The sequence below is a fragment of the Eschrichtius robustus genome, chromosome 16, assembly GCF_028021215.1.
Source record: "Eschrichtius robustus isolate mEscRob2 chromosome 16, mEscRob2.pri, whole genome shotgun sequence".
NCBI lineage: Eukaryota > Metazoa > Chordata > Mammalia > Artiodactyla > Eschrichtiidae > Eschrichtius > Eschrichtius robustus.
Window position 1 is genome coordinate 15,900,466 of NC_090839.1, and position 22,333 is coordinate 15,922,798.

The following is a 22,333-nucleotide window of genomic DNA, read 5'->3' on the forward strand; positions in this document are numbered from 1 at the left end:
ACAGAGAGGACCCAACACCTGGATGGTTTGCTGTGGAAGGTGGACAGGCTCTGTGTTAATTCATGGCAATTTCTTCCCAGGCCCTCGACGTCTGGTTCTGAAGGATGAAATGAAGCTGCTCCCTCCTTGCAAAGAGCAGAGCCCTAAATAAGAGTGATGAGAACAGGCAGCTAGTTCTGGTGCTGATACAGGTGGCGCCACACATCAATGCACAGGCCAACTAACCGATAAAATTTTTTATTTCACTTTTGAGTTTTTACACTTTTCCTGATTATTCCATGTAAGGTGGAAACTAGAACTGTTTAAAAGACATACACAAGTCGAGTACATCAGTAACCGGGTCTTGTTTCTTGTTTGCTATACTATTTTCACCACCACAGGTGTGCTTGCTAGGCAATATAACCATCACAGAAGCAAACGTGAGGCAGAATACTGGTGAGGAAAAAACAAAGCAAGAGAGAGAGCTACCAGACATACAGACAGGCTCGTTCCACATTCACTACTGCGTTCTCAAGCGCCAAGTATTAACTGCACATTTTTGTTCAGCTAGAAAGGAGGGATTTTTTTTTTTTTTTTTTTTTTCCTTTTGGTTTGTTTGAAATCAGTGCATGAATGTTTCTCATTTCAGCAGATGGACAAACAGATGGACACTACGGCTATGGGGAATGTTCAGGGGGGAGGGGGGGACACTGTGAGACTGGTAGGCCTGGCTATTCCCAACTCTCCCCATCGCAGTGTTCATGCAACTTCCCTGCATTACAGGGTCTTGTTGACACGTGTCTGTGAACTTGACAGGATGGGTACACTTGGGAGAGCTGGTGACAGGTGCTAACAAGCATCATCAGGGCTGGCTGCAATATAAGGAGAAACCATGGATATTTAAAAATACTTTTTTGAGTCAGATCTTGGTGTGACTGAAGAGCAACCACCGTTGTGAGAACTGGAAGAAGACAGAGCTGAGATGCGGGAAGCTCTTTTCAACTCTCTGAAGCAAGGCCGGCTCACCGAAGTGCTCCTCAACATCCCTCACCCCCCCTTCCAGGTCCCCTGTCCCTGCTCATCTAGTACTAAACCGTGAGCAAAAGGCAAAGAGAAAGAGAATGCACAAAGAAAACAATGTAAGGAAGCTGAAGGACAGAAATTGAGAGAGAGAAGAGAAAACCAAAGTCAATAGTCAAAAAGGACAGTGGGGAAGAATGTTTAGATTTCAAAATTTTAAAGCCCCGAGCTAGGAAGAACCCAAAGACTGAGTACTTACTCCTCAAGTGAAGGGCAATCTCTGAAGAACATTATTCTTAAAGGTGTTACCCAGGAAACAGATAAGGCCATTCATAAGATACACGGCTTTTTTTTTCCTTCTTGAGCTCGTGGTTACAGGGAAAACAGATCCCACTATGGAAGCACAAGTTGCCAATCAGTAACATGCTGCTGTAGGAAAGGGGCTGGAATCACGTGTGGTCTGTGAGCACTGGACCTCTGCATGGTGTCATAAGCCAGTTATCTGCCACCAAGAATGTTAATTTCTGGCTTCGACTATCCTCAGAGGAAGACACTGTGGCCATCCGCAGTCATGAACCTTTGAGTGGCAACAGCCCCAACGGGTCAAGTGTCTACAAGCCCTGAACAGAACAGGCAGAATCACTGTGAATTACCATGAAACTCGAATGCCAAACTAGAGGTGTCTCATTCCAAGTCCCAGTGTCACAATATAATCTCTATAACTTTCTGTACAACTTTACAATGGAACCGTATTTCAGTGACTGTTTTGAATTGAATTAAACTTTCCAAAAAGTTACACGTAATTCAGGTCTATTTTGTTTTCTACCAGTAAGAGTTCTGCTAAATTACAAAACCCCATAATCACAGTGTTCAGTTTTTTTTAAAAAATCAAACACACAGTAATCCTGTCAATGTTCTTCAAAATCAAAACTTCAGAATGCCGTGGCATTTATGTGACCAATCTGAGTTTTAGATACAAATACCAGCTGCTTATCCCATGGACCATTTTTGCTAGGCTGAGGCTGTGAAAAACTGAAAGTCGACGTACGATTCTTTTTTTTTTTTTTTTTATCGCACAAAGGGATATACGTGGAGGGTACAGAGTGACACTGAAGAGATCACGAAGCACGACAGACATTAGTTCTCTCCCTCCCCAGCATCTCCTTCGTCTCCCTGGTTTTCAGACGTCCACAGCTGCAAAAGAAAAACAGAGCTATAAACAAAGTAGGGCTACTAAAAGCTTCCTCAGGGAGGTGGCCCAGTGTGTGTCATCTCATCTCATTTAACTGTTTAAAATTCTTCCTATATTACTGCAGACAGTGATGGCAAAGGTCAGAACTTCAGTAGGCATTTATAACCAATTTAAAAACTTAACTACACTTATAGGGTACAAATCCCCTCTTGAGTCTTAGGCAAGAGTGAATTACGAGGTAGAGGAATCGGAATAAGCTATAAGCCCTCCAGAAGCACTCATGGAATCAGAAGTACTTACAGTGAGATTGTCCCTAAGCAACTGCATGATCAGGGTGCTGTCTTTGTAAGACTCTTCATTCAGTGTGTCCAATTCAGCAATCGCTTCATCAAATGCCTAAAACAAAGAGCCTTCAGCAAAGAAGTCACAGGTTCCTTGGAACTAGTTTAGCCCAATATTTTTCTGCTAACAAGTGACTATCACTTCTCTTTCTGTACGGTACTTTGGGGGAACCTAGGTCATTGTTACCTTGTTTGCTAGTTATGTCAGCAAACACATGATGCTGGTTTATCAAGCGTCAACCAAAAATGACAAAAATTCCTAGATATGACCTTTACCTATTAAGTCAACAGGTATTACTGTTAACCCAGCACACTCATTCTAAGCAAGCTCACATGATTTTTCAATTACCAAAGACGTTTCTAGTAATCCACCCTTTTTCTTCAAGCTGAAACTCAAAAGGTCTGGATACAAGGGATAAACGGAGAACAGAAGTTCACACCACTAAATCTGATTCAATTAAGCGATGGAACTTTGAGCATTCATTTCACACAGTTTTACCAACTAAAAATTTTTAAAAGAGTGTGCATATTGGAAGACTACAAAAATATGTAGAAAAGGCAGCTGGGTTACCAAAAGAAGACAGGAGGTAATTCAGTTAACAAAGAAAACAAGATCTGATTTCCTTCCTTTACAAGCCATAACCTCCAGTCTTGGTACAAGGCTGACAATGCACAATACAGTGGAGGCCTACAGTCCAAAGCGTGACAAAAACAGCAAACTACCTTCTCCCTGGATTGTCCACAACCACCCCCAGCCCCAAAAGAGTAATCAAACAACACAAACAAAAATCAGCAGAAGGCACTGAGATGTCAAGAAGTAATAGGCGTGTATTTATTCCATAAAAGATATATACTCCTACCCCCGGAAAAATCTTCACAAAAGTCCAAGACAATGAGTTATGTTCAGGTAATTAAAAAATGGTACCAAAGAGCACAAGCAGTTTTACTACGATCAGAAACCACAGAGGGCACAACAATGTAAAACAACTATACCCCAATAAAAAATAAATAAATTTAAATTAAAAAAAAAAAAATCTGCCAAAAAAAAAAAAAAAAAAAAAGAGAAACCACAGAGGGTCTTTCTCACCGTTTTTGCCAGGCTGCAAGCCTTTTCAGGAGAGTTTAGAATCTCATAGTAAAAGACGGAGAAATTAAGTGCCAGGCCCAGTCGAATTGGGTGTGTAGGCTGCATTTCTTTCTTACTAATTTCAAATGCTTCCTGGTAAGCCTGCTGGGAGTTTGACACAGTGGCTATAAGAAAGATAAAAAATATGAAAGGTTGGGTCTTTCACAGATTGCATCATATGCTGGATCAACTATCAAATTATTTTACCAAACTGGGCTGGAGCACATGCGCTATCGAACGAGGGTCAGTGTCTCTACCATTCGATTAACAATCCTTTGTTAAATGTGTACTCTAATCCAAGTACCATATTAAATGCTTTGAGGAAAAACAAAGACCATGATGACAAAGTCTACAAAAGCAGTTAGGAAATACAGAAATAACCCTGAACAAGATAGAACATGGAAAACTATGAGCTCTGATGGAAAAATCATGGACTTCAGAGTCAGACTCAAAGCTGGAATCCCCAACTCTTATTAAGTGTGTGGTTTGGACTAAGTGAAAACCTCTGTGAGCCTTGGTTTCCTTATCAGAAAAAAAGGACAGACTCCCACCTGCACTCCTAGCGTTGTGTGAGGGATAAATGAGACACACAGGAGGCGCTTAATAAAGCATAGCTATGATTGTCACCATTACACTAATGCATGTATATGACAAAAGAAATGCATCTCTATTTACTATGGTGGTTTCGTTCTACCAAACATTTTAAAGTTTCACCTCTAAAAGAGAGCTACCAAATAATCCTTAAAATAAAGATCTCTTTAAATGCACTACTGCACCACACTTTTAATGCCCTCCAGATACTTGCCCCTTAGATACATTTGTCAACCCCTATGACCCTGGTTTAACACTGGTCAGCACAATGCTGTGGTCCTTTAAATTCTGAGTACAAACAAAGCAAAAACTTAAAATTATTATGAAGACTGGCTCCATTATTGGTCAAACTTCTTAAAAAAAAAAAAGTTACTTACTTTGTTTATTTTCTCCAGATGCCACCTCAGAAAGATATCTAAAATAATCGCCTTTCATTTTCAAGTAGAACACCTTACTTTCTGGTTGTGTAGCATTGGGAATAAGGTATTTGTCCAACAGCTCCTAAAAAGTGATTCACATTCTGTTAAGAATCTGGAAATATTACTTACAAGCTGTTAAAACTATGTTTGAGATTCAAGATACACACTACCACTTCTAAATAATTTTTTTGGAAGATTGAAAAAAATCGTAATTTTCATCCAAAGGTTTTAAATAGTTTTTAGCCCAGGTCATAACAGATGCCAGTATTTGTCTATTAAAAATCACTCTGACCGTCCATAAGGGGTTGATTAAAGTATAGCCATACAATGGAATGCTACATAGGCATTAAAAATGACGATGCAGAACTACTGTGATAACGTGGAAAGGTTCTCCAAAAGAAGTCTGGGGTGGGGGGCGGGGGGAAGCAGATAATAAAAACCATGTGACTCCTATTTTAATATTAAAATAGATATGTGTACATGCATGGAAATACCTAAGGGAAGAGTCTGGAAGAATATTTATCAAGATGTTAATAATGGTTCTCTAGGTGGTAGAATTAGAAGTGATTTTTTATTTTCTTATTTACACTCTTCTGCCCTGTGCTTTTTTTTTTAAAAAACATGAACTTGTATTAATTCTGTAATTAGAGAAAAAAAAAAAACAACTTTCCATTTTGGGAGAAAAAAACGTGATAATAGGGCAAACCTGCCAAGAAGTAAGTTTTGAATTGATCGGACCTGGGTAGAAATCCCTCCTCTGCTGCTTACTATCTGTATGACCCTGGACAAATGACCTAATCGCCCTGAGCCTCAGTTTCCTCAGCTACACACAGGGAAGCATAATAGCCACCTCCCAGCGTACTTATGAGGATAAATGAGCCAATGTTCACAAAGTGCTTAACATGCTGCCTGGCACGCAGTAAGCACTCCAAAAGTAGCTAATACTATTATTAATAATAAATTCCTTTAAACATTTATGCTTACAACAAAAGCAGTTCTGAAGGAGTCCAAGCTTCGTATACAGAGCAATATTTTCGAAGAGTTGTTTTAGAATGTGGCATCCTGAAAAACTGGTTAAGAGGCAGTAAGTACCATGCTTTTCTTCACATTCTTTCAGATGCTCATAAAAGCTGGTCTACAGTTCAGGAATTAGGGAACTTTCTTGCCTTTGGAATGCATGCCATACTTCATCTGAATACCAGATGTACCTAACATTCAGGAATTAGTGCACCGTTAACAAACCCCCGAATTACCAACAGGCAACAAATTTAGCCATGACACTCGTACACCACGACTCTAACAAAAAGAGCGGCTCAATGCAAAAGCTTAGCTGTAAGGGGATTTAATCAATCAAAGTGAGAAGATGCAGGGGGCAGCAGTCGTTTTAATATTCCTTGCAGACAGACAGGGTGTAACTCCTTATGGGTTAGGGATGAGGAGTACTGCCTGGAGGCTGACCAGCTTTGTACTGGTTTTCAAAAGAAAGGTGTCAAGGGCAGTAACTCGGGCGAGGCAGCCAGCAGGGGAGGAGGTAGATCCACAAGTGTGAATTCCTTTTCCCTTCAAAGCAGCCCTCACCGTTCATTTTTACCTGATTTCACCTGGAAGAAAAAGAAAGTTCCCAGTGGGCTCAGGATGTGAGGGAAAGACAATATGATCATGATTTGCTCTAGGATATGCGCCCCTCCCATCCAACCCCAGATGGTGGCTCGAGGGAAAGCAGTTAGCAATCAGTCGTCTGACTAAAGCTTATATAAAACACCAGAGAGGAGAATCCCCAAACCACTTCTGATTTGCCTTCGGAATGCAGGCCCGAACTGATGGACGTGGCTACCTTTCAGACAAAAACTGGACTCTACGCTGTGCAGGGACTGGGGAGAGGCTAAAAGGCAGGTCGGCTTTCTGCTCCTCTCTCCCCTACTGGAGATGGCACTGCCATCACACTAATACAGAGAATAGCCTCTCTGTGGCTGCATCTATCAAAAATCCTGCCTCTCTGGCCTCAACTTCTAAAGAAAAGATGGAGGGATGCTGACCAAATGTACCTGTTTTTCAGAGGTCTTTAGAAAGGAGAGGAAAATACTCCATAAGAGACGAGCAACCTCTGATCAGGTAAGAGGTAAGAAAAAAATCACATCGAAAAAAAAAAAAAAAAATCACATCGTATGCTTAAAACTTAGCTGCAGATGGTTTGCAGCTTCCCAGTATATTCAGACACCTTTCTCTCACAAGCTGTTTGAGAGTTCGCATTCGTACATGAAATGAATACTATTAGAAATCGTTGTTTAGAACAGGGACACTGGCCGCTTACCAGAACATCGTTGCAGATGTCCTGCAGCTCTGCCTCGATCTTCTCACGATACTCTTTGCCCATCTGCTGCTTCTTCTCGTTCCGCTCTGTTTTCTGTTCGATGCTGGAGATGACACGCCAGGAAGAACGGCGGGCACCGACCACATTCTTGTAGGCAACAGACAGCAGGTTTCTCTCCTCGTTGGAGAGCTCGTGCCCCTGCTCCGTGACTGCCTTCATGGCCGCAGCCATGTCATCGTAGCGCTCTGCCTGCTCGGCGAGTTTGGCTTTCTGTACCAGCTCACTTTTATCCATGGTCATTCCCTAGAACAAGAGCAAGAGAAAGAGAGAGAGAAAGCGAACGTCAGGCTTCGGGGCCCAGGAAATGCACGCGTGAATCTTCTTCCAAACCATCTGGAAGGAAACATACCTAAATGGGAAGCATCTACTTCCAAATGCCCTCAGTAATATCGAGCATGAGCGCCTGCAGGGTTAGGTTCCTTGCTACGGTCTTTTTTACTATTTTGGTCCATTTTCCCAACAGTCCTACAGGGCAGATATGGTCACAACAATCCCACCCCCCTCTATGAGGTGAAGAAATGGAGGTTCAGAGGAGGCAAGTGGTGTGCCCAGGGCTACGAGGTGGCAGAGAGCCAGAACTCAAACTCAAGTCTCTGTCTCTCGAGTTGTTTTCTTCCACTTTCCTAATCTGCCTCCTCAATGCACAGAGACGGCTTAATTCTTTAGAAGCTTATATTAAATATATGTCCTTTTCTTCTCTCAAGAATTATCTGGTTTTGCTGTTTTTCCCCACAGTATGTGGAAAAACACCTGAAGTGGGATGACTGTTTCAATCAATCTTAAAGCAAAAGATATGACTTTCAGTGTTATATTTGGCAGTGCCCATGAAGCAACAGGTACCTAAAAAATAGGAGCCATTTTTATCACATCTTCTGCAATGCACTAACTTTGTTACAAGGAGACACTGTCCACGAGAGCACAGACTTGAGGCAGGCAGGTTTGGCTCTACCTAGCACCAGCTCTGCTACTTACAAGTGGCATGACCTTGGTCAAATCACTCAGCCTCCGAGAGCTTCCGTTTCCTAACTGGAGAATAAGGATATTCCCAACTAACTCTCCAGCGGCTGCTGTGAGGCGCAAATGACCTCATCTATGTGAAGGCACTGTGAAAAGTCTAGACATTATATACAAATGTCAAGCACTAACTCTGTACGTGGTACAGGTTGCAAGAGATATGGGTGTATTCACCAAGATGCACAGCAACAGAAATGCAAACCGTAATTGAGTTTGCATAAAAGTTTTCCTGAAATAAGACAAAAACCTTAGTGATTTCAGTTTATCATTTTATCAAACCCTCTATACACCAATCAGTGAATACCTCTTAAATAATTCACCTCACCTTAGTCAATTCCCCACTATAATAATCACCATTAATAGAGTGCAATAATTTTTGGATAACACGTAGCTAAAGAATAATTTATTAACCAATAAGAGTTAGTTTTATGTACTGTTGGTTTAAATTTCAATTGTATATCCCCCTGTGCCACAGTGTAAAAATACACTAATATCTTAAGGTTTAAAAAGATAAAATACTACTTTAAAGAGTGGTAAGAATATCAATATTTTTAAAACAAATTATTTCATCACTTTATACATTGCATCACAATTTAAGACTGTGGCTTCACGTCAAAAGTCATTTCTGTATTTTCAAGGGAGAAATTCTATAGACAGGACCCTACCACAAAAAAAAGTTTTATTAGATGGAGGACAATTTTAAGATACACCCTAAATCTAGACAATTCAGAAAGGGTTGGTTCTCTAGTTCAGAACTGTGAGTTTTCTTCCCACAACTTATTATCTAAATCATATTCAGAGCTGTGTCCTTTGTAAGGCTCGCTGATTCTAACCTTACACTCTGAAGCAGATCTCACCTTGATCCGTCTGACTTCACCCACATCACCAGAATGAGACTACAACAGAGATAATAATCCATCCGCTCTCCTACATTTCCCAGCAACCCTTCTGCACTTCGGAGGGGTCATACAGTTAGTTCTGTCCAATGAAACATAAGCATAAATGACGCTACTTCCAGGTGTTGAAACTGCAAAAACCACGCGAGGCTCTCTTCTCTCACGGCAGCCATGTGATCTAGATGGTGCTGTCACAAAACAGCAGTTTCTGCAGCCTGAGTCCCTGAGTGACCATGCAGTACAGAGACCCCTGCAGGCCCGCACTGGACGTGCAACGTGAAGCCACTGAGATGTGGGGGCTGCTTGTTACCAACACACAACACAACCTAGTCCTACTCTAATACGAAGTCCATCGCAAATACACTATTCATCCTCTTAAAATTATATACTTCCTCCGTACGTCTAACTTTCTCAGATACTATCTCCATCTTTAAACAACCCTACTTTATGGTCCCTAAAAGTGAGAGGCAGAGGGAAGCCAACTTTCAACGAACTTCAGAAGTTTTCCAGTTTGCAGACTAATTCAGAGTTAAAAGTCACCTAGTGGCCCACTCCAAAGTACAGAAACAGCACCTGTGCAACTCTACCCAGGAAAGATTCCAATTAATAAAAGTCCTGGTCAAAGCCAATTCAAAGCTAAGCTATCCCATGCAGTATTACAAAAGAGTAATAGAGAAATGCAATTAGCACCGCCTAAGGGATGCCATGAAACTCTTTGGCTCTACCAGGCCCCTCAACTAAGGTCCCCTCAACCCCCGACTTCTCCTCTTCCCAAACATTAAAAGTTAAATCATCTCTCTACCAAGAATCCTGACGACTCCTTGGGACCTCCCAAATGTACACGCCCTATTTCTCAAAATAAAATGTGGCCTTTCTCGTTTGGGGCCAACTATTTCAGGCTTCTTTGGGATCACTGCAAGAGCTCTTGGAGACTGAGAACCATGATGATATGGTAAAGCTGAATGCATGTCTTAAAGAATGTAGTCATCTATTTAAAAATTTTTAAACACACACACACCCCCCTAACAACTTACAACAAACAAAATCCATAGCTAAATGTCCTGATGCCTACTGCTTACATAACTTTTGACTTATATAACATGGATTTTGAAGCAGCTAGACCAATTTCAACAGGAAATGGGTTACACAACACCCAGCGGTTTGGAGGAAGGCAGCAGACAAGGGAGAAACGAAAGTGTTCCTATTTCTACATCCCTAATAAACCTCCCACCCATCATCTTTCCCTAGTCCCACTGCTTTCAGCCTCTCATTACCTTTAACCTTCACATCTGCTATCAGAACCATTTTAAAGTTCTGATCAAGTCACGTCCTGCTCAAAATCCTTTACGGTTCCCTACTACTGACAGGAGAGTCAGATTTCCTCCCCTGTTAGTGAAAGTTTTCCAAGCTATCTCCCCAGGCTTCTCCCAAAACATGCCTTCTGCACAGCAGGTGCTTCTGTCAAAATGGTTTTCTTACACATGCTTCTCCGTCTCTGCGTCTGTGCTCACCAAGCCATCCCTCTGCCTGGAATGTCCTTTCCCGTTTATTCTGCATATAAAATTCTTCAGAGCACGGCTCAGATGGCATCCCCTTTATGAAACCTTTCTTAGGCCGCTTAACCTAAGCTGTCTAATCAGACAGCCACTGGCCACATGTTAAAACGGAAACGTCTTGGATATACGGAGTTAATTTTTTTTGTCGGGGGGCCCCACACTGCGCAGCTTGCAGGATTCTAGCTCCCCAACCAGGGATCGAACCTGGGCCACGGCAGTGAAAGCGCCGCGTCCCTACCACTGGACCGCCAGGGAAATCCCTGGAGTTAAATTTTTTTTAATTACGAAAATTGATTCCATCCTTTTCTCCCGTTTTTAAAATGCAGTTACCAGATAATTTTAAATTACGTGGGACTCACATCCTGTGTCTATCGGACAGCACTGCTCTAAGCTGAAAATATTCTCACAGAGCACTGCATCTATACTTCTCTTAACGTCTCAGCACATTTCTTCAGCACTACAATTATCTGTCTGTATCACGTATGCCCCTTCCCACACCATCAACTCCTTTAGGGCACACCCCCCGCAGCACCTCGCACAGAATCGGCATGAACAAATTTTCACTGAATGAGCGAGCAGACCCTAAAGCTGCAAATTTGGTAGAGTTCTGACTCTTCTCAAATAATTCAAAGCACCTATTCTTCACAAGCACATTACGTCCTCATTACATCTGTACCTCACTCCACGTACCTCTGCACCTGATTTCAAAATTACCCTTAGTCATACCCGGACTCTTACTCAGCAACTTTGGATGACTCTCTTTTGGCTACTCCACCCAATCTAAACTCTTATCTGGCTTGCCAAGTCCTTCATAATTTGGCTCCTCTGTACCTATTAGGCTTTCTCATCCACTGTTCTCCAACATGTACCTTTCTTGCAGGCTGGACATCACCGAATACCCTTAGTCGTCATGCTTAAACCTGTCTGAAATTACTTCAGTAGTTCCCTTCATCTAGAAAGCCCCCCGTTTACTCCCTGCCTATGTAAACTCTATCCATCCATCTAGGGCTAGAAAGCCTTCCTTGAATATCCCAGCCCCCACTGAGCTACCCTGCCCACGAATCCAAACACACTCGTAGCCTCTTACACAGCCCAGGCTTCTCTAGGCCTCCATTCTATATGTTCTATGGTCCAAGTAATGAGTGGTGTACCATTTACAAACAGTGTTACATGTGTATGTCCTCAAAGGAAAGCTTCACATTTGTTTCTCATCTAATGCCTAAAACTTTGCCAAGTACAAAACTAATACTCAAATAAATGTCTGTGAATTTTTTCAGCAGGTCATTACTGGGAGGCTACCTGTACGTGGTGTGGCAAGAGGCCTGTGTGTAAGCGCAGAGGCTGCCACTACACAGCTGTGTGAGCTCGGTCGGTCTCGGTCTTCCAACCTCTGAACTGGAGGCAACAGCAGCTACCTCAGGAGAGGTGCTCTGAAGATGAGGTGCAGGGAATCAAAGGATAACAAATGTGGAAATCTTTTTAAAAAGGTGCATAGTGCACAACAAATTGGAAGTGCTGTTATTCCTCTCACAGTACCTACACATCACTGTTTTAGCCCATAAATGTGAGTTTGGAATTAAGAAAAAAAAAAAAAAAGAAGACAACCCATGAGAAGGAAAAACAAGTCTAATTAATCTTGTACAGGAAGCGAATATGTTACGATTAACATTCCTGATGAGACTCGACCCCTCAACATCCTGAAAAATAGACACACCTGTTAACTGTAACACTTTCTTTTATAAATTTATTTATTTTTGGCTGCATTGGGTCTTTGTTGCTGCGTGCATGCAGGCTTTCTCTAGTTGCAGCGAGCGGGGGCTACTCTTCGCTGCGGTGCGCAGGCTTCTCATTGCGGTGGCTTCTCTTGTTGCGGAGCACGGGCTCTAGGCGCGCGGGCTTCAGCAGTTGTGGCTCTCATGCTCTAGGCGCGCAGGCTCAGAAGTTGTGTCGCACAGGCTTAGCTGCTCCACGGCGTGTGGGATCTTCTCGGACCAGGGCTCGAACCTGTGTCCCCCTGCATTGGCAGGCAGATTCTTAACCATCGCGCCAGCAGGGAAGTCCCAACTGTAACACTTTCATTCATTAGTTCCTGATTTCATTAAGAGGCGCCAAGTAGTGATGGTTTATAATCAGGGCCTACTTTTCTCCTGAGACTTTTGAACTGAGGACCCACCAAGAAAAACACTGGCAAAAGAGCCTTCATTTGCTCCTAAAAAGCCTTAAAAGGCTAGTCTCCTCATCAGGCTTGGCACTAACGGCACAGAGTCAAGATACCAGAGGGGACAAATGTATGAGAGGCCACAAGAGGTCTAACCCTGCAGTGGACCAAGAGATTTCCCAGATCAGGAAGATGCTGACATGCTCTCAAGCACGGGTGTCTATCTCTCTCAGTCACTGCAGGCAGCACTTCAGAGGACTGGGGAGCATTTGCTGATTAAACCAGCAACTGCTTAGTGGAGAATGGGAAACCGTCTAGATATCCAACAGGGGAGTGGCTGAAAAGACACAGCTGGCAAAGATTACATGGCCATCAAAAGAAGGGATTTAATGTCTTAGAAAGATCTGTTACAGAGGTATGGGGTGGCGGGAGCTGCACAACAGTCTTCCATTTTTGTAAAACATCCCCTAAAGAATGTTATGAGGAGTAATTCTAAAGGTGCCCATAAAATAACAGGATAAATAAATGAAACCCTAAATCAGACAGTGAATGCTAAAACAAAAGTATATATGAACCAACCTAGCCCCTCTATCTCAACTCGTTCGTTGCCTAAGGGATATTTTTCTAGCCCAGGGCAGAATCCTGAGAGGTCATTTCCCAGTGGCCAGAAGGAGACATCCAAGAATAAGAAGGGACAAAAATTAAAATAAAAATGACTATCCATTGCTAATCCATATAAAAAAAAAAAAAAAAGGCACTGCAAAGGACCTTATGAAATGTGGCCTTGAGAAGTATTAACTTTCAGCTACGTTTTGTTTTCAAGGAAAAGAACATGCTCAATTCTAAAATACTGAGCTTTAATTGAGTTTAATAATTTGCTAGAAATTTAAAACAAGGATTCCATTACCAGGTGTCAGGATTACTGAAGCTCCAACATGAAACCCGTATGAGTGGGACCTGTTTTTAGGAAAGCCCTACATACAAAAAATCTGGGCTTCTAAAGAGAAATTAGGTAATTTTTAAAATAATGTCTCCGAATCTCAGTTTCCTCAAATGTTAAAAGGAAACATTAATAGCTATCAAATAAGATGATATACATAAAATGCCTAGACAGCACTGGTCAAAGTAAAGGCGTAATAAATAGGCATATATTCTCACTCTTAAGCTACATCACAAAAATACAATGTATATAATTTAATGTGTGTTGAAATAACTGCAAATGAAAAAACTACCAGTATTTCCAAGAACTCTCTTTTGGAGTTCAGAATAGCACAGTCCTCCCCTCAGAGAGCTGAAACTCTCAGGGTAGGAACACGAGAAGGGAGGGCAGACATATTTAAGGATTCTAAAGCTTCCCCTTGAAGAAGCAACCAGGTAGAATTCAAAGGAGGAGGTTTCGTTTCAAAGAGGCTGGGCCCTGACTGGTTTTATGGGTGGGAGGGGTTCTGTGTAGGACAGGAAAGGGGGCTCCAGGGAGGGACAAGAAATACAGGTGTATGAATCAAGTGCAAGTATGTTTTTCTAGACGAAAAAGAAATCACAGGCCAAAGTAGATGAGGAACTGAGAAGAGTTAAGAATCTGGAGAGAGGAAACTGACAGGAGCACCTTAAAAATCTAGGCTAAGGGTGGGAGGGAGGGAGACGCGAGAGGGAAGAGATATGGGAACATATGTATATGTATAACTGATTCACTTTGTTATAAAGCAGGAACTAACACACCATTGTAAAGCAATTATACTCCAATAAAGATGTTAAAAAAAAAAAAATCTAGGCTAAAAAGTTCCACGGGGTAAGGAACTGACAGTCAATTCTGAAGAGCATTCACTGCCGGACCACCCCAGACACAGCACCCACAGCACCGTCAAGTCAAAGTTACAGTCCTGGAGTCACTCTGCTGGAGGAAAAGCAGATGCCAGACTACCGTGGGAGGGACTGAGAGAGCCAGTGGGACCAGGTGTTTAGTGGGCGTTACCAAGAAAAAATGAAGCACTCCTGGCTCTTAAAGAATTTTAATACCCAGTGAAAAACACCCGCTCTAAAAACGGGTCTGTGTGCCATTCTACACACAAAATTCAGAGTCCTTTAATAAATTTCATTCTATTCACATGCTTGCAGGCTCTTTGTTAGAAAATGAAACACAGCATGTCTAAAATACAAAGGCAATATAGCTCTGATATCCAGCCAACACTGAATTGTGGAGGGAAACATCACTTCTACTTCAAAATCCCTTCCTTCTTTCATATCAGTTGTTGAATATCATTGTTAATTATGTCCAATTAGCCAGAATTAAACCTGAAACAATGGAGGTGTTAAGTGATATATGCCCAAGGTCATACAATGTGAATCAATAGCAGACATGACAATAAATTGACCTCTTGGCTTGAAGTGATCAATGGAACAGAATAAAAAATTAAAATACGCTAATTCTGATTCATAATCTAATTGGTCAACCTTGTGAATAGGTTCAAAGGCTTTGGGCCCACCAACATAATGCAACCCAGTCCAATTTACCAGTACTACACACCAACTCCATAGATTACCTGACCTCTTGTGAGTCTCAGTTTTCTCATGCATAAAATAGGCAAATCTACCTAAGAGGGTTCTTGTAAGGAGTAAAATAGATCATGATGCAAAACATTTAGCACAGTCTCTGCACACTGTAAGCACTAAAATGGCAGCTACAGTATATTCCGCACAGAAGTCTACAAGCGGTCAGCCAGTGAAGGGACACTTACTACACACCTCATTTCTTTTCAATCCAGATGGCTTTCCCTAAGACTTTTAAAAGGAAGGCACATGTTAACTTACATATGCCTATTTCTAAAGTAGCACTGATCAGAATTCAGTGTAAATGTCTTTGTTGGCTCCCACACTGGATTGTGAGCTTAAGGTAGGAACCCAAACTTCTATCTTTGGGCACCCAACATGTAGCACAATGCCTGCCACACTGAATGTGAAACTACCTGATCAATGGATGCAGTTTTTTAAAGTGAACAAGGCTGCTATTTCCTATGTGGACAGAGGTAAGCAGACCACTTCTGACCTATAAAACACAGACTATATTTAAACTCTGTCTTAGACTACTCTTTGAAAAAAGCCATCTCAGCTCCAGTCAGGAGACAACACTATGCTCTCTGACCAATCGTTTCTCAGGTACCCATTGTTATATTTATAGGTTCAAACTGAGTTTCAAAAAGCCCTTGAACTCCTCTATTCAAAAGTCCAACCAATTAGTTATACAAAAAGCCACACCAGCTTATTGGTTTAGTAAATAACAACAAAATACCCATCATTTATGGTCTGCCTAAATGTGCAAAAAGTTAGGGGTTTATATCAACTCCTTTAATCTTAAGTATCCTAAGGGATAGATGTCACTGTCCCAATAACCTGTTACACAGGTATATTTGGTACACGCTCTTTCCTCTATGCAGCACCACCTCCTAAAGATCAATATGATTCTTAATGATTACTTAAGGAAAAGAGAGAATGACACTTTTTTGAAGAACCACACAAAGTTATTACAGTGAGGTTTGAGAACTGGACTTAATTTATCTAGCTTTAAAAATCAAAATAAAATTAGTTTAAAACAGCATATGTCAAAAACTCATCAGATTGTCAAACAAGCTTTAAGGTGAGCTTTGTGGGCAAACAATAACAATGGCCGGGGCTCATATCAACTTTATTGTCTCCTCCAATCTCTGCTCTGGTCAAGGCCATTCAGAAATAACTTTTATTGTTGGGTCTCTTAGGGAAAACAATGAAATAAACTAACCAGTACGGGAAAAAACTTACACAATAGAGGGCTGGCCAGATTATTTTAAAGTCACCTTACTAACCTACAGTCTGCTGGAAATGCCTTGATCTCAAGGCCATCAATCAATTTCATCTCATTGTAAGTATCAGAAACACATAATTATGCTTATGTTAGAAGATCTTTTAGCAGAGAAAGCGGAAAGATGATTGGCTTTTAGCATACACATGACAGAACAGAAAGTACTTTCATCCATTTTTCCTAAGTAGTCCCTTTAGAAAAATTCCCTCAGAATCCAGCTCTGTTAGTTTCTCCATAATGACACAGAGAAGACTAGGTAGGATCTGTTCATGTAGAGACCAAGATGGTTTTAAAGCTTAAAAATTGCTATTATACAACTAATTTCTTGCCTCCTAGCTAGTGTGAATTGTGGTCACCTGTCCTTAGAAAAATGTAGGAACCTAGGAACTTAAATTCCCTTTACAAGTAAATTTTAGTTCATTTTCTATGGTACCCTCATTTAAGGAAAACTGCTTAGTTTGATGCCACTGAAAGAGCAGACAGCATAATAGGACATTTTAATTTAGAATTCTTTCTCTACTTACATAGATATAGATACTTGGTCTTGACCAAATTCTATTAGAACCTAGGATTGGATAAATCAGTGTGCAACAAAGTAGCTGATGAATTTTCTCCCTAGTATGAAGCAAATACTAGAAAAACTGGGTTTTTCACAAGCTTGCTTCCTAATGCACACCAGCAGTATCTTCCCTGTATGCCAGAATAAATATACTACCCCCCCCCCAAGAAACTACATTATATCTATTTCCAAAAATAGCTAAGATTCCTGTCCAAACACATTTACTTGAATAAGATACGGGGAAAGAAAAACTAACTACTAGATGGTATTCACATGAAAGATATACATGTGTTGTTCTACCACAAGTAGAAATCTATCATTAGAGCCAGACTGCCCGGGTTTGATTCCTGGCTCCAGCACTTACCCAGTGCTGTGTGTGTGTATGCCCCCAGGAAAATTATTTAACTTCTCTGTGCCTCAGTTTCCTCAACTGTAAAATGGGGCTAGCAGTACTTACCTATCATTGGCTGTTATGAAGGCTCAGTTAGTATGTGTAAAGTGCTTAGAAAAAAGCTTGGCACATACAAATGGTAGCTATTATTATTACAGCTTGATGCTACCTCATCAGTTGATGAATAAATCATATGGAAGGACTTTATATGTGCTTATACTCTATAGCATATATACATATGTCTTATGTATATATATGTATATTCAGGAATGTAGTCAACCAACATTTATTAAACATCTGGTATATCTCACACCCTTATTTTAATTATTGAGTTTGTCACAATAATACATCAAAGACTATTACCATTTGCATTGATCAGATGAGAAAATGGGCTCAGAAAGCAGTACTGAAGATGCTCTACACAAAACTGTTCCAGAATAATGTATTGTTTTTTGAAAGCAACATGTGTACAAAGTAGAATGCAACCAAGGGGGAAAAGCCCCTTAACAGTGAACTCTGTGATTAAAACACAAAACCGAAAGCTTATATTTAACAATTTACAGTCTGTAAAAAGGTCTCTTGACAACTCTGGAGACAGAGAAACCAGGAACCAGAGATTAAGCAGCACACTGAAGACGACATTGCTAGAAAATGCTGCAGGCAAGAGCGGAATCAAATTTATCTGACTCCAAGTCCAGTGCTCTTTCTGCTTCTATATCCACAGCCAAATGGGTAAAATGCACTTTTTGCAGTGGCCCAAACCTCTGGAGACTCTGCCTCCAGAACTAGCATTAGGGGAATGTGCTCAGCCTGGTTTTGTGGAGGCTGCTTCCCTGATCCACAGAGCTCCGGTTCTAAAATGGCTCCAATGTAACACAAGCACGGCATGATGGGAAATGTACAGAAGATTACAGGGTAGGAGCCGTACTCCAGGGGCTGACAGGCTGTAAATATTTGTTACTGATGAAAGAGGAGATTCAACCTGGAAACCAGGTGTGTGGTCTAGGTCAGATCATCTCTTTTCTCATAAGGACTTCATCTGTAACATGGGTGAATGGTTTCTCATCTCACTGAAAGGAGAGGCTTGGGAAATAATTCAGCAGTTGCTACTGGATTATTAGCCTTCCACTGTGAAGATCACCTGTAAAATTCTAACTTGGGTCCAATAAAAACTGACAGGTTTTACCCTCACCATGTGTGCTAAGGACACAGATCCTAGAAAAACGAGGGTTCCGGCAACTGATATATTCCTAAATAAGAAATGGGGTGTCCTAGAAGCAGTCAAGAAGGAAATGACCGAAAATCATTAACACATATGAATACCTATAAATTTCTAACATGAAAAGGCAAAAAGCTGAGTACCCATGTGTCTAGTTCTATAAACTGCGTATGTGTGTGGTTTCATATGAACAATTGAGACAGAGTGAGAAATGCAGACAATTTTTCATATTCTCCCAAGTGCTTCATCTTTCTGTTTTGGCTCCTGTGGCCGCCTGATTTTATATGTTCATAACAACATCTTGCCAAATTCTGTCTCTCACACAGGGCAAGTAAAATCAGAACCTGATGCTATCTAGCCTTACCAAAGGGAAAAGCAGCGACGGCAAGGACAAGAGACAGGAATTTTTACAGAAAGGTTGGCGAATTGTCTTACCAATACTGCCACTTTTGAAAACCCCATTACATGTGAGTTCTCCATTTGCAATAGACAAAGATGTACTCATCTTGTGCAGAAAAGGGGCCTAATCACTCCCACCCCTTCGCCACCACCAGGGAGGCCACCAGGAAAATTTCAGTCCTAAAAACGTGCTAACACACAGTATGGGGGAATCTGGGGCGAGAACATAAAAGACTCTGGCATTAAATGACGGTAAATACCGTGGGAAAATATTCCGATTCTCAGCTTCCGACATTTTTTTTCCTGGGGATCCCGCCTGACTCAGTAACCAGTTCCAACAAATGCATTTTCTTGATTCAAACCTCAACCCTGTGCCTCCCAGGGAATCTCGGGTCCTGCCAGGCTCCCAAACCAGCGAACGATGATGAAATGGCTTTACTGCAAAGTGGGAGGGGGTTTTCCCTCTGCTCTCTCCCAAGGTTAAACCCCTTACCCATCCAGCGGGAGTCGAGCAGGGGCATTGGGGATCAAGAGCTCGCCCGCATTTGGTTACATTTTCATTTGCGGAAACCGGAAAGCGAGGAGCAGGGGTGACAGGGCTGAAAGGGTCGGTTCTGGCCGCTCAAGGCGCAGGGAGGGGTCGCGCGGGGATCGAAGATGGGTAGTGAGGGAGGGTCGGGGGTCCGCGGCCCGATGTCCCTTCCGGCCCGGTACGGCGCCGTACCCCGCCCGCCGGGCAGGGACGCAGGCGGCGAGGGCGGCCCGGGCCTCTCCCAGAACGAAGGGCCCAGCCCCGGAAACAGGGAGGGGCCGCGGCGAGGCCGAGCCCGCGTCGCAAGCGGCCGCACGGGGCCGAGGAGGCCGCGCGCCGCCGCCCCGAGGGCCCACCCGCGGGGTCGCCCTCGTCGCCACCGCCGCCGGTGGTGGGGGAGCTTTGGGCTCGGGCCCCCGGGGGCCCCAGGCGGACCCCGCGCCGCACTCACTGTGGGAGGACTGCAGGGGGGCAAAGACGCTTGCGAGCGGAGCTCCGGGCGCAGTGACCGCTTCCTTCCAAGCCCACTCCTCCGGCGGCGGCTGCAGTGACGGCGGCGGCAGCAGCTACCCCGGCTCCGGAATCGGCGGCGGCGGCGGCGGCGGCGGTGGCGGCAGCGGCAGCACTTCCGCTCCGGTCACCACTTCCGCTCTGGCCCGAGCCCCGCCCCTGCGCCGCCTCCTCATTGGGCGAGCGGGGCACGGGGTTGCCCCGGCCGCCCGAGAGGGGCGCCGACCGAGGGAGGAGGGAGAGTTGAGAGATGGGATGCTGCGGGCGGTGGAGGGCGGGGGTCAGGGCCGGGAGCAAGGAGGAGGCGGGCGTAGGGGGACGGAAATGGGGGCGGGGAGAGGAAAGCGAAGGCGGAAGGAGCGGGGGCGGAGCTGAGGGGGAATCTAGAAAGGGGACGTGTGGGAACCAGGGAGACTGGGCGAGGTTTGGGGTTCGGCGGGCCTGAGGCTTAGGCTTGGAACTCGCCCGCGTCAGGCCCAGAGTCTCCGAGGTCATCGGTTCCCACCCCACCCAAAAAGTAATCGTCAAGAGGTCGGAGGTTGAAGTCAGTCCTCTTTTGCTGTGTGCTTTGGGAATGCTGGATTTAGGGAAGGACAGATACTGCTCATCCCTAAATTTTCGCTTAGTCCTCCCTTCAGTCCTTCAAGGTACTGATCATTTCCTCCTTTTGTGGACTGAGGAAGCCAGGAATTGGACCGGCGAAGGCTTTTCTTGGAAGCCAGTGTGTGTGATCTCTTAATTGAATACCCCTCCCCAAAATCTTAGAGGAAGCTTAAGGAAAGGAACCAGGTCTCCATGGGCCCCCCACTCCTGTGACTGCTCTTCCCAAGGCAGTTTTTCAAAATGCCTCACCTCTACTCCTTCCCTTTCATTCATTCTTTTCAGCAGATATTTATTAAGCAGGCTTTATGTTTAGTGCTGGAGACACAAGACAGACAGGGCCCTGCTGTCTTGGAGTTTGCAGCCTGGTAGGAGATAAAACAAAGTAAATGGCCTTTTTCAATTCTCCTTTACCTTTACTTAGCTTATTGATCAACTTCTAACACATCACCCCACCCTCAGTCCTGCTCCCATCAACTGCCAAAGTGATCTTTGAAAAACCCCATTCTGATTGTGTCCTTTTCTTGCTTAAATCCTTTGGTGATTACTCAGACCTAGAAGACAATTGATAAGCTCCTTGAGTGCGACAATCAAGGTTCTCCAGAAGCTGCCCTTATCCTTCAGCTTCTCTCTCTGCTAGTTCTTCCCCAACACAAACCCCCAGTTCAACTGGATGATTCCTTATCCTCCCAATATGCCAGCTTTCAGTCTTTCTAAACCTTTTGTGTTAGTTGCCAACATTTTTTAAAGACAGAGATTTCTTTGTGAACAGAAATCTGCCGTCTCTGCCTTGTCTGGCAACACTGTGTCCACAGTTCTGTGTGGCAATTGGCTGAAACCAAGGAATGGCTGCCTGCTCTAGATCAGGTCTGGACTTGTCAAAGTGCCAGGGTCCCCTCCCCACCCCACCCCCCAGGCTGCTTTCTTCATTTACATTGTCTGTCATATAGGCATCTGTGCCAGTGACCCCTTACTACACCACCTTTTAACTTGAGCAAGATTGAGAGTGTTGCGTAATGTAAACAGCATGGATTTGACATCAAAACCATAGGATTTGGACCCTGGAAAAGTTCCCCAAGTGCAAAAACTTCCCCATGGGAATCCATCTTTGGCAAACCAAAGATCCGTAATCCAGAGACTGCTCAGGTCGAAGTAAACCTTAATATAATATGACCTTAGGCCCCCATCTAATAAATACCCTAGAGGGTCAGAGGGCTCATGATAATTACACCACAAATGACAACAGTGCATTGAGGGAACAGAATTGCCCTTTGCCAGTCATCCCTGGGTGCCTGCTAACGGTTGCACAGATTAGCTGCTTTCACCACCTCTGCATTCTAGGCCAGGGGTCGGCAAACCACAGCTATTAACTAACAGAGACACAAAGAGATATTAAAATACAATGTGGCATATGCAGCCATAGGAATATATATGGCCAGGGTATTATGGGAGTCTGAGGGAAGGGCACCTAACCCATCTTGAGAGTATGGTGGGAGAGCAGGAAAGACTTCCTTGAAGAGGTGATACTGGAGCCTTAGATTCCATAATGAATTTTTTTTAATTAATAGGCTTTATTTTTTTAGAGCGGTTTTAGGTTTACAGAAAAATTAACCAGATAGTACAGAGAG

The 22,333-nt window shown here is 43.2% G+C and overlaps 1 protein-coding gene across 1 annotated transcript; it reads right to left on the reverse strand.

The window, feature by feature from the left end:
• Window positions 1–221: 221 nt before the first annotated feature.
• Window positions 222–20,247, reverse strand: YWHAB (tyrosine 3-monooxygenase/tryptophan 5-monooxygenase activation protein beta). Its single transcript, XM_068525258.1, has 6 exons — window positions 20,047–20,247; window positions 6,980–7,282; window positions 4,627–4,750; window positions 3,620–3,783; window positions 2,492–2,587; window positions 222–2,193 (listed from the first exon to the last, which is right to left on the reverse strand). Exons 2-6 carry the CDS (start codon window positions 7,277–7,279, stop codon window positions 2,137–2,139), a joined length of 741 nt encoding a protein of 246 aa, XP_068381359.1. The 5' UTR covers window positions 7,280–7,282; window positions 20,047–20,247; the 3' UTR covers window positions 222–2,136.
• Window positions 20,248–22,333: the final 2,086 nt, after the last annotated feature.

What these genes read in the sequence shown, in the direction of transcription:
- YWHAB (XM_068525258.1), bottom strand. Translation starts at nt 7,279, where the DNA reads ATGACCATGGATAAAAGTGAGCTGGTACAGAAAGCCAAACTCGCCGAG. An exon ending in ACATCTGCAACGATGTTCTG is followed by an intron (nt 4,751 to 6,979) that starts GTAAGCGGCCAG and finishes ATCACTTTTTAG; the next exon opens with GAGCTGTTGGACAAATACCT. An exon ending in ATCTGGAGAAAATAAACAAA is followed by an intron (nt 3,784 to 4,626) that starts GTAAGTAACTTT and finishes TCTTTCTTATAG; the next exon opens with CCACTGTGTCAAACTCCCAG.